This window comes from Argopecten irradians, chromosome 7 (assembly GCF_041381155.1).
Source record: "Argopecten irradians isolate NY chromosome 7, Ai_NY, whole genome shotgun sequence".
NCBI classification, from domain to species: Eukaryota; Metazoa; Mollusca; class Bivalvia; order Pectinida; family Pectinidae; genus Argopecten; species Argopecten irradians.
The window spans coordinates 39,517,042-39,530,794 of NC_091140.1; the positions used below are offsets into that span (position 1 = coordinate 39,517,042).

The window sequence follows — 13,753 nt, forward strand, 5'->3', positions numbered from 1 at the left end:
AACAGAACTTGTATAAATTTTGGCTCTGATCCCCTGGGGGTAGGAGAGGTGGGGCCCAATAGGGGAAATAGAGGTAAATCCTATAAATTGCTACTAGTCGTAGAGTTCTGCATGGATTGTAACCAAATTTGGCCAGAAACATCCTTGGGGGAAGGGGAACAGAACCTGTATAAATTTTGGCTCTGCCCCCCCCGGGGGCTGGAGGGGTGGGGCCCAATAGGGGAAATAGAGGTAAATCCTTTAAATCGCTACTAGTCATAGAGTTCTACATGGAATGTAACCAAATTTGGCCAGAAATATCCTTGGGAGAATAAGAACAGAGTTTGTATAAATTTTGGCTCTGGTCCCGTGGGGCAGGAGGGGCGGGGCCCAATAGGGGAAATATAGGTAAATTCTATAAATTGCTACTTAATTGTCCAAGAGTTTTGTATGGATTGTAACTAAATTTGGCCACAAACATCCTTGGGGGTAGGAGAACAGAACTTGTATAAATTTTGGCTCTGACCCCCAGGGGGCAGGAGGGGCGGGGCCCAATAGGGGAAATAGAGGTAAATTCTATCAATCGCTACTTCTCATAGAGTTCTGCATGGATTGTAACCAAATTTGGCCACAAACATCCTTTGTGGAAGGGGAACAGAACTTGTATAAATTTTGGCTCTGACCCCCAGGAGGCAGGAGGGGTGGGGCCCAATAGGGGATTTAGAGGTTAATATTAAAATTCCTTCAGAAAAGAAACAATGAACCTGTATTCAGAAAATTATTTGGCATTACAAACCAGGTGAGCGATATAGGCCCTCTGGGCCTCTTGTGTTCTTATCCTGTTGTTCGAGTTCGTGAACTGGATACTTCCAAATTCGAAATTTGTGCATCTTGCTTTTGGCTTTAAATGTTTCAACTTTTGTTAGGAACTTTTTGGGTTATTTTTTTTTCCAAATTATCTCCCTTAGATCAGTTTTACGGCTACGGGTCGCAGCCTGTCTAGGTGGTTGGGGGGTATGTAACGAAGCTGCTGTGCGCTTCGTTGCTATATATTCCGGAAATTATATTAACCGAGACTTTGGCGGGAATTTGCTGTGCACGAGATCTCGGGACTGCGCTGAGGCTTTCAGTTTTTCTACCGGGCCTTGAGAGGTGAGGGTTGTGTGTTTTTGCAACCTATGTAATTTTTATATATTTGTCGCCCATCCTTTCCCTAATTTGCTGTTATCATATAGTATGGAAATGCATCAACATTACTGTGTGTGTATTTGTCGCTGTCAGCCGATATTTTTGCTATATTTTTGAGGTTGAAATACTCGTGAAATTGTGCAATGTCGGACTTGGCATGTCTCGCTTTTAGACGGGTTTCGATAGTATTTAAAAGTCTTCACTCTTGTGTTGAGAGCCGTTGGTAGGCTGGAAAAGAGTGGGAGCCTCCTGTGTTGAGTTTCGGGGTTAACCGTTAAGGAGATATTTTGAGAATCTTCGATGGAGAACGGTGTTTGTGAAATTGGAGGTTAAGCTATCGATAATCGGCCCGGTGTGTGTAGCGCCACGTGCTCGGTCTTTCATTGATGGGTAGGAGTTAATTCTGATAGCGGAAACGTGAGAATATTAGCAGCAAAATTGTCCATTTCACAGTACTTCCCACTGGGCCACGCGGGTATTTTCTTGTTGTCACCTTTACACATGTTAAATATTAATAAACTGTTAAATGAATTTGATGTCGTCCATTGTCCATACTCACTAGTACCTTTGAATATTGTAGCGAGACATAGGAATCTGCAAGCTAACGCGGCAGTCGAACCCAGAGCAAAACAAATTAATTGTATCATTCTTACTCTACGCTAATGACTCCGGTCGTAGCGAAACAAGTCGTTACACTAACTTGACCCAGAACTTGAACCTTCCGTCATCTCGGATTTCCTAAATCTCGCACCAAAATAAACCTTGTATTGTAAGATACTAACCGTGTATTCTCTCTCTCTCTCTATATATATATATATATATGGCAGGTAATATCGCAGTCATAATAGCGCATTTTTCTAATGTTCTTTGTTTTTCCCTGTTTAAACTAATGATGTTTGTAAGTCTATTTCACTTCATAAGTAAAGAAGTAAATCTAACAGTGTGGACAAAAGATGGTCGAATTTTCGAGGCGATCTGCCCCTTTGTCAAGACACAAGAAGAACAAATAAAATTACATGTTAAGGACGGTCACAGACGTACATAAAAAGTGACCGTCTTTAACATGTAATTTTATTTGTTCTTCTTTTGCCTTGACAAAGGGGCAGATCGCCTCGAAAATTTGACAATCATATGTCCACACTGTTAGAATTACTTCTTTGCCCTATATTTTCTACTTTAAGAAATTCGTATCCTACAGACATATGTCTATAAGGATATAGTGTTACATGGGAAATAACTGTTGATATTACATCCTTGACCCGTGTTTCACTTCTTAAGTAACGTATACTGGAATATAACTAAGTTTATAAAATATGTATGCATAAGGCCTAACTTCAGGTATTACTGTTGAGTAATAGATTGTTAAGTGTAGTGTTTAGAACAAAATATCCAACCGCTGTATTTGGGACAGCTCTTACATTGTACTACTGTTGTGGTTGGTCTGCAATGACTGAATGTTCTACATTAGATCTACTTCCGTAAAGTAGAATTTGCTATTGACAACTAAACACATCCACAAAACATAAACCTAAACCTGAGTATTGTGAACAGAGATATGTGCCATATAACACTCCCGTACATACACTAACAGTGGCATAATCAAAGTTTAAAGAAGAGGGAAAATGTATTTCAGTAACAGATTTTCCATTTTTGGTCTGCTGATTATACTGCAAACTCGATACTTCAGGGGTTCCTATCACTTACGATCTGAAGAGACCGTAAGTGATAGAAACCCCTGGAGTATCAAGGATGTTTATACCCGAACGTAGGCAGAGTTTAGTTTTGAACATCACCCAGGAATATATTTTTTTACCAAAATGTTGAAAATATAACAAATAAAACTTATTGCTGATGGTTGAAATGGATTTAAAACAACCTGTGATCGATGGTAACGATTATTGTATTACCATAACGAATGTAATAGATAAAACAGTAAAAGAAATCAAGTTACTATGCCTCTTCAATACGATTGTCGAGGCGGCCTCTCTCATTATTTAAAAAAAAATGTCATGGCACTTTTTAATCGAAAGGTTCGGGCAAATTCTTTTTTAATAAAACAAATCTGTGATGACACATTTTAGCCGGGCAATTATTTTTTTTGATAAAAAAAAAACTGTCATCACACTTTTCAGTCAGAAAGTGACATGACATTTTTTACTCAATGAAGGGATATGGAGTTTCAGTTGCGTTAACTCATGGGAAACCTTAGAACTGATAAAACCATTGTAATTAATTTGCCGAGGTACAGGTACACACAGCAGCACATTGTTTGATAGCAGCATTCGGTGTTGTAAATGACTATCCAGCATGTAAGTACGAACATTGTTGATTTTAAATAGCACCAAAATACGTAATAAAGTTTCTATAAAACTTGGCAATGAGATGTTTAAAACCTCCAATGTCAAATACATTACAAAATGTAAGCACTCCCCATAGAATGTTACACTATAAATTGCGTCAAATATGAACCATTTTACAATGCATATTGTCATTTTATATGCTGGTAATTAATCAACATTACATTTGTAATTGCTTATCGAGAGCTTTGAGTCTAGACAATAAAAAAATAACGAGTCATACATGTGTAATCAATCGTTACAGGAGACTCTGGAGTTAAGGATACTCATTTCCCTCTACTCTATTAGATTGCTGCTGTCACTTGTCATACCAAACTGGACTTTTTCATATATCATTGTGGAATCGAATGAGATGATAGACTATATCTGAAATTCCCTGAGGTGAAAAAATGTCCTGAACTTATATTCTTTATCTTTTTTCTAGTTTAAGAGTCACATTCTGTGGACCGACCTTGAAGGAGGGACAATATTTACATAAAATCGTTCAATGTGTTTACAAACCGAATCGGTTAAAATATGATATGGTAGTAAAATATTATTGTTGGATTAAGGAAATGTATATGAATGCGATCTCCATACGAGCTGGCAATTGATTTCATACAAAATGTCCTGACAGAACTCTAGTTATCCATGTTGGTATAGAGATTTGTTAATGTCAGTGGCATATATACATAACTATATGACAAGTTGAGTTGTACTCTTCATAAGTTTGGTGTAGCTGTACACAGACCTACCAAGAAAAATATATTGAATGATTCACGAAGCTTTATTCTTCTCTTTTATTCTCTCTAATTTTTCGCTTAACTGTACCTAAGCAAGGTGTCATGGAAATATGTTTGGTCACCAACCGTCAACTTAAAAAGGCCAGTGGTATAGAATAACTTATTTTCGATTTACATGCTTACACGAATGAATATGCAAACGTCGATCAAAATTTTAATTAGGTTTAAAATTTTGATCTTCTTTCAAAAAGCAATGACGTGTTTAAAATGAGGACAAACTAATTATCTCGTAAATTCACATAGAGTTCGACTTGTTTCCATAACGTTAAATGGGTAACAATGTAATGTTAATTAAAGTACTGTTTGTTAGGCTAAGCGTATTTGTATCCCTTAGTGTATCTAGTTCATAATTTGAAATAGATTGGTATAAATAGCTTAGTTCTTCTTTTAATCGTAGTTTCTTATGATCACGAAAATATATAAACTAGTTTATAAGTAAATATATCTAATTCAACTTTTTATTACTAAATTGTGAACATGTACACACAACGTTTGTATCAGATATATCGAGTATTTTGTTTGGCATTTTATTTTAATTGTGGACATATTTGTTAAAACACTCTTTCTATCTTTCTTTTCGATATTTTTGGGAAAATAAATTTGCACACATTCCTATGAAATTAATTGTATTATATCAAATATGCTTTATGTATACCACAGTTATCTCCCTTTAATTGCGAGTATATCTCACTACACATCATGACTTAATATAAATATAAATGATTAGTATTCAATGTTTTTGTGTCACCATTTATCATTGTTATCAACGATCACGATTTAATCACGATCATCGAAACTTTCAGTACTGAATAGTCAGTAGGTTATAAAATTTGTTTTCTCAAAAGTTGCCAGCTAAAAAATGAAATGGTCAATGATAACCCGCTGGTTGCTATGTTTTGTATCTAATTAAATTTCCAAGCAATATTTGGAATCTTGATATATGCTGCTAATTTCATGTTAGTTTTCTTATCGTCATGCAGCAAAGATCTATCCAGCTACAGGAAAAGTTCCCTTACGCTTTGTAAAACATTTGTAAATGTTTGCACAGTGTGCTAACGTAGACATCAAAATAACTTTTCAGAGTTGAAATAGCAATTGACTAACACAGATTCAATAAATGTATCTGATTAAAACAGGGAGCTTAAGAAACTGTTAACATAATTCAAGAAACTGTTGAAATAATCTTTAAATTCTATTCACATCATAATAATAAAGCTTGTGTATTGCTTACAATGTTTGGAATGTATCAGCTCTGTATACATATGCATTTCTTTTTCAAACATGTTTTGCTTATTCTCTGTTTTTTGTTGTTACAGTGGATTTGTGTTTCAATAATCGTGACTGAGTTATGATGGTGAAATATGATATAATGTTCACTATAACAATTAATTAGCTTGGCAGCTGAGCTGTCAAAACAGTTTTAAGTATGTTGTAGTTATCTCCTTTGACTACACATTTTGATAGTAAATGTATACTATAAATGGAAATAAAACAAAATAAATGTTAAACAAATTAAACCAGTAACACATCCATGTAGAGTGACATTCATTAATTTGAATATATTGCCCATACAAATGTCAATGTGTTTACCCAATTTTTTACCCAATTCTTGTTTAGATATCTATATATATATATATACATTAATTTTGCTTGATTATATACAATAAGAGTTGCCATCTATATTATTTGTTTGCCAAAGGTAACAAAAACATATTCTATACAATTATTTTTTTATATTTATCATCCACATAATAATACATCATTGTGTTCTAACATTTCTTGATAACATGATTTCAAAATGCAATTTTGAGTTTCTATTAGTTTCAACCAATACTTAAATATTTTAAATTTTCTGAAGAGCATCTACCAAGTTCTAAGTAAACCATAGTATTACAAGCATGTTTACGTACGCCAAGTAAACGTTTACAAAACATAGTATGTATCTTTTCAACGCCAGCCGCTTTATGAAAACTCCATATTTCTGAGCCGTATTTTAAAATACTATTGACATAAGTATCACAAACTGAGTTTCTACGTGAAAATAATTTTACGACATACTTTAATAACTGCAAATAATGCTTTTCTGCTTTGATCTGCTATATTTTTTGTGGAATTTTTCTAAACTTTACAATTTAGTAACATTCCCAGGTAATGAAATCCATTGACAATATTCAAATGACTTCCTTTATATGTCCAATTTTCATTATTTCTCAAAATTCCACGATTTCTAAAAACAATAACCTTTGTTTTATCTGTATTGACTGTTAAATCCCATTTTTAGTATACCTTGCTAATGAATTCAACATATTTAAATGTATCTTGTAAGCCTTCTGGTGTTTTTTTGGAAAATCATCATATCATCTTCGTACATAAGCAGGAACAAATTTAAGGTCTGGATTTCAATAGATGGACAATTGTCAATTAAAAACGGCATCTCACAATCATTAACATATAATGAAAATAATAATGGTGACAAAATGTCTCCTTGAAAAATTCATTTTTACAATTGAAATGATTAGATAATGAAATATTATGCTTGACACAACATTTCACATTTTCATATAATGACATCATTTATATTAATAACTTAACCCTAACTAACATACCATATACTCAACATTTACAATAGATAAATTACAAATTATCACTATCAAAATATCACAGTTATGTTGTACAAATACATAAGTAAAAAAACCTATCAATACCTGTACTTGAACATTACATTCATACATTAACTCTATATACTAAAATAACATTATTAAAGATGCTCCACCGCTGACAAATAGTATTTTTTTCAATATCAAAAACAGTAGCAGACGATTCAGTATTTTTCTTCAGTTACAAAAGTTACTTACTTTACACCATTACCAACATTGAGAAGTTTCAGCTTCTAATTTTACTTCAAGTTAAAGATATGAAAAATACTTAATTGCATCCCGAAAAAATTCCGTGGCACTATATCCTATATGGAATGAAGTACCGATTGCGCCTACACCAAAGGCAAAATAATCTTCTTTTTTTATTTTTATTTTTTTTGTGTTAATTAGACATATATATACACTATTAAACGCCAATTATTGTTCAAATGATGAATATAATTTATTCTCTGTCGGCGGTGGAGCATCTTTAATTGATTAAACAGGAAGCAAAACATGTTTTTTTTAAAGTGAACAGTCGGGCAAGGATGGCTAAAGTCGGTAAAATGGTGTGAATGTATCCAGTATAATTTCTTATGAAATGGAAAAATAAAATCTCTCGTCAAAATCTGTCTGCGTACGAAGAAATTAATTTAAAGTATGGAAATTCTAAAACGTCCTCCCGGATCACTATGTCCGTGGTTACATTTCCACGCAGCCTCGCTTTCAATGCTTTCAACTTTTCTTTACTTTAATGGTCAGAACTGGGAAACTAAGCAGAACTTGACCGTCGTATTAATATGTGAGAACTTTTGGAAGGCCAATGAACGCATTTAGACTGGTTTTCTTTGCCCGACTATTCACTTTAAACAATAAGATATACGAACTTCAATATAACATTAAAGCTCAAAGACACGAAAAAAAACCCAGGCCGATAATCAAGATAACGGGATCAAGTTTTATAGGGATGGAACAACATGCTTTTAAAAATGTTTGACAGTTAGCGACAATGTAACCAAGAGATCGCTTTGATTGAGATACGTAATTGACCTTTTGGTATTCACATTTTACAGTGTTTAACCAACCATTCAAAACAGACGGTGGTGTATCAAACAGGTACGTCAGTTGTGATTTTATGTACGTTATTCAGATTTGAAAATGGTGTCACGTTTATGGGGAAACAACAGCGGATGACGTCAGAAGCAAAAGAGAAAAGAAAACCTCTCCTTGATTCTTAAGTATGAAAATTACGGCACATATAACTTTTAAAGAACTGCCCTTATTTAACCGCCTGACCGTATTTACCCAGATTTCTCCTATCTGGACTCAGTTTAGTACGCTCCCGTGCTTTCCGCCACTGATTTCGACTTCGATGTTGCATTAACGTATCGGCCAATCAAAAATACCAGTCATATGAAAATGCCTGATGTCCAGTCCTTTTGTTTAAATGTTTTGCCAATAAAAGTTTTTGAGTTCATGAATATGTATATGGAAATTATGGTTATGCATAGAAAAGTCTCGAATGATGAGCAAAGTCAACCATTCCACAAATAAATGTCCGCCAAGTATCACAACACATTACTATCAAAATTGTTTATAACTTGGTCCAGATTGCGTATAAATATGTGATATAACTTATTTAGGAAATGTATAACGCTATTTTACCCGTTTTTAGTTCCTGACAAATTGGACACTTTGTGAGACGAGTTTCACAGTCTACACAGGTACCATAGATGGCAACAGGGCAAGAAAACCATCTCCAACTCATTTTCCAAACACACTTTGCATTTCAAACGCATACGAAGATCTTCTATTTCGGCCTCTGTAAAACATTAACACAATTTAATAAACAGTGATCGTTTATAGAACACTTTGGACAAAACAAAACGATCAGCCTGAATAGTACGACTTGTCTACACCAAGGGAAGGATGTAAAATGTAATATTTCTTTCCGCTAATTAGTATTAAAGAGGAGAATACGAACGTTTCTCCTGCATAACTCAAATAATAGTATAAATTACTTCGTTTTACGTACATTGTGCGTGCATGGCAAAATGTCATAGAATTGAGTATGATTACCGATGACAAAATTCTATCCTAAAGTACCTAAGATTATCCAAAAAAAATGTCAAATGACTTACGACAAATTTGGACCATCAGGGTTATACCATTTTTATGTGCACATATGGATATAAGTAGTGTTTTGTTTTACCTAAAAGTTCACTGTCACTGATGCTGACATATATCTGTATATGTATAAGCAGCATAAATCACTGTTTTAATGAATAAAGGTGATACAGACCTCTTTGTATCCTTTCATCCTCTGTCATTTTCTGTTTTATCTTCTCTTCAATATCCTTCATATCTATTAGGCACTGCAGGGGCTTGTTAAACTCTGTAACCATGATATTCGTAGAATCATTAAACTGATCGTCAAACATTGTTATTTTGTATAGTTACAAGAAAAATCCGTACATTATTTATATGTTAATAGTGCTCTGGTTATTGTAACGGTTAATCGCTTACCTTTCCCAAAGAACATCTGAATAGCCTTTCTTATCGTCTCCGTCGTGTAGCCCATGTCCATGGCACGGGTAACGGTTTGACGATCAAACGTGCAGTCCTGGTTTAGTATCATCGACATCGAGAGCTGAGTGTAAAAGAAAATTTGTACATATATATTAAACTGAAATAACCTAAGGATGCATTTATAGACACTAACCACTAATGTTAATTATCTAGAGGGAATAGATATAATTTTATAGATGCTATCTTCTTATCGGTTTAAGTCTCCTTCAACCTACACCCAAGGAGTTTTCAGATTTGCAAATAAAATTTACATTATCTTTAGCAATTTCTCATATGCAAAATTTGTCAAAACATTACACTGTTGTTTGTAGAATTGTTTTATATGACGATTATAAAGATATACACATTTGAAAAGTCAAAGTATTCCCGTATTTCTTTTTCTCGTATATTTTTTGGAAATAAATTATCTTACCATAGAAGAATATGGAAGATAAATACATAATTATGTCCGTTTGCCCGTTTTTGAGCTATTATATGACAAAATGTTGGATTGTATAGGAATTTTGCCGTTTTGACCATATACACGTTAAATTAAAGCCATAATTCCATAATGGGTTGTTTGAGAATGTAAGAAATCTTGCAGAATTAATTTTACAATTATTGTCTTTAAAACATATCATATCAATAAGAAAATGGTTGTTCTTTCAAACAGAACAATTGGGGTACATTGCATATGCCTCATTATATATCTGTTCTTTACCAGTATTTCAGTATTCCAACATTTTGAGAATTGCAATACTTACAATGCATACGTTTTAATTTTGCAAGTACAAATAAGCCCTGGCAGTACTGCCAAAATAATTATTATTACATCTGCAGTGCAAAGGAAAGAGGACAAACCATCAGTTGCTGTTGTAGTCTACTATTTCATTTACATATTTACAGTGTTATTGTTAATTGCAAGCGATTTGTGCAGGTATGTGTTCCATCTACACATACGAAACGCTTAAAAAAGAAGAATTTCACAATGCATAAGTTCTGTGTTGTAACTAATGTTTATAACCCATCATACATGTTTGTCCGTCCATTTCAATGATTCCAACAGTTTAATTCAGCAAACCTTTTGGTTTATAATAGATAACATAAGAAAAAATATCATGTCAATTTTTTTGCGCAGTAATGGCAAATATATTTGAATAACTTTTCGGCATAACCTGTTTATGGTGTTTCCCTTATTTACATGCATTACGTCTATGTGTGATCATGTAATACAGTTGAAATTCAAATTCTCATACATCTATCAACTTTATATTATACAACTTATAAGCTCAAACAATTAGCACTAATAGTGTAAAACAAAACATACGTTCTTAACAGAAATGATAAAATTTCGTTTGGAATACTCTGATGAATTTGGTAAATGATAAATAAGATTATTGTATATCATCATAACCACCATCATAATAACCTATGCTAAGAAATTTTTATTGTTGTGAATTTTACTTCTTATAATTTACTTGATTCTAAAAGGGACATATTTCACGCTGTGTCATAGCATAGAACATGTGTCTTAAATTGAATAACCTTGAATTAACTTGAAAATATTTTTATGTTATGGAGATATAACACGAAAAATCTGAGTGTACTCTCATCATAAACCGTTTCACGGTTATTTAGAGTACAGTCCAATCTGTCCATACGACCATCTCTATGAAGCAACCCACTGCTCTAAGTGACCGTTTCTATTCCCCCGAGCGTTTTTAACAAAATGTTAAAATTGCACCGAGAGAATAGACATTTTGTTGACGTCGTGTCGTCACGAGGCTGTATTACAGATTCAGGCGACATGAGAGTATTTCATTAGACCAGCCATTATTACACGTGAAAGTATGAAAGAAAGCCTCAGGCGACATGAGTGTTTTGCATAAGACCAGTCAGTATTACACGTGAAAGTATGAGGGAATATGATAATTTGCATCGTGAAGGGAAACAGAAAATGTTTTTGATGAAAACATTAAAGCAATTATTCATGAGAATGTATTTTTATGTTACAGTGAACAATAAAACTATCGGACTCTTTGATTTAACTTATTTCCATCTACCATACATAACTACATTGTAATTTCATATGTTTGTTTGTTTAATATCACTGACCACGGTATTGAATCAATGTGCCGAACGTTTTTACGCTGAGAAGTGTCATCAACTTTATCTGCATGATTACATATCTACTCAGTATTAAAGTAAAATGCTGAATTACCTGTAGCTGCGAAGTGATCTTCCCTGATTGGACGTCCACGATGAACCGGTCGCGTTTCAGTTGTTGCATGAAGGTACAGAAAGGGAACCATCGGGCATGTTCGTCCCAAGGGTCATCATGAGGCTCCCATTCTCGTAAACCTCCGCCACAGTAGAAACATCGCACAAAGTCATCAATACCTGCAGAGTGAAAGTGATATGATGATCAATTAATTCAAAATTTAACATGTGATCTAATTCACTTACACCGTAAATCAATGCTAATGACTAGCTATTTGCATCATATTAGTGTTTTTTTCCTGATGAATTTTTTTGTCTCCTACGACCTGGTCCCATACATCTTTAGTGGATCTATTTTACTTGCAACTTAAATACAAAAAACCTACCTAATTATGACAATCGAGTTTCCAACTGACCTGCTTGTATCTAAATGTATATCTTCATTATCTTTAACATCTAATTAGTGTTAAAAATACGCACAATACTGACATATTTTCTAGTTTATGTTATATATAATGGCCTACCAGTATAAAATAGTCCACAATTTGCTAGCTGATCCGGACGTTGATTCAAATAGCTTGGCCAGTTCCGGTATGTTAGAAGTCGTGCAGCTAAGACAGAAAATTGGGGATATTTCGGCCTCGTTTCAGTAACCCCTAATGATTCCATTACCGGGATACACTCTTCCTGTTCATTTTCCTCTACTAGTTCTTCATTAGGCCCCGATGGAATTGACAAGTCTTCGACCAAGTTAGCACTGACCAGTGGATGTGAAGGGATGGAGGACGTACATTCATTATATTCTGTACTATTGGTACCTGAGGTGGTACTATTGGTACCTGAGCTAGTATTTTGTACGGTCCTAGGTGACGCCGTGTCGTTAATACTACTATGGGGAAGACTACCTTCAGTACTGGTTCGATCATGACTTTCTTGAGGATACAGCTTTCTATCTTGGTTTGAATTGATATCTAAAGAAGATGGTGGGTGATTGTTGGCCTTCTGCTGATCATAGCTTTTTATATATTTATCCGAATCAAAATGTCCACCTGTAGCGCCAGTCGGTGTTGATATGGAAACGGCTTCAAGTTGGTGAATCAAGTCATCCTGATCAGTGGTGACTTCCTCTGCATCACCACTTCGGACGAGTGGACAAAGCGGTGACTTTGTGGAATGGATAAAAAATGGGACATCCCCCTTCACCCAGCCATGATGTTTTAATCTACATTTATAGCAGACAACTTCATCCCTGTTTCCCTCATAATAAAAGCCTGCTTTCACTAGATCGGTAGGAGACACTGGGGAGTTAAAAGGAAAGAAGAAAAAGCTCGCAAGCCTCGATAATTCAACTTTCCATGTGATCGTTTTCGTTTGACTTTCTTTCTTGGAAATATTTTACTGGAGTTAATGGCAATATGTTGGTTTTTTCAATCTGAAACGTTAAAGCAGAAATATTGGACTAACTAAACGATTGGTACAGTCGTAACTCGTTATCTCAAAATCGAAGTCGAAATTCCGGTTGAGTCGAATTAATTTTGAGGTCCCGTTTTTTTCCTTCTTTGTGTATGTTTTTTAAGATTGGATGACTCGAAACTCCGGTTGAGTCAAAGTCAATTCCTGGTCCCTAGAACGGATATTCAGTGAAACAAATGGTCACTATCTCGAATTTAATTTCAGTCAAAGTTTTACATTGAAAAAAAATTACGTAAATATAACATGGATACAAACAATAGATAATTATACTGTAGGTTTGTCGTAATTTTTCTAGTTTGGTTTGTCTGCATATATCAGGAGCGGTATATACTAGGCCCTATGGGACAAAATTACATAACAATCAAAGACCTGCTACTTATGAAAAAAAAATTGTTTATTTATACCACTCTCATGTATGGCTTACATAATTAAGTGTCACTTTTCTATTGTGACATTATCTGTACAATAAGACTCGAAACAGCGGGGTTTACACCAATCACAACGCACACATGGCTCATTTCAGCGTGGATGATCATGACCGGAAGACAGT

At 34.4% G+C, this 13,753-nt stretch overlaps 1 protein-coding gene across 1 annotated transcript; it reads right to left on the reverse strand.

The window, feature by feature from the left end:
• Positions 1-3,231: 3,231 nt before the first annotated feature.
• On the reverse strand, positions 3,232-13,122 carry LOC138327213 (E3 ubiquitin-protein ligase XIAP-like; the record flags this gene model as incomplete). Its single annotated transcript, XM_069273193.1, has 5 exons — positions 3,232-8,764; positions 9,245-9,337; positions 9,469-9,592; positions 11,732-11,910; positions 12,255-13,122. Coding segments are annotated over 5 exons (1,377 nt in total), but the record flags the coding sequence as incomplete, so codon positions are not given.
• Positions 13,123-13,753: the final 631 nt, after the last annotated feature.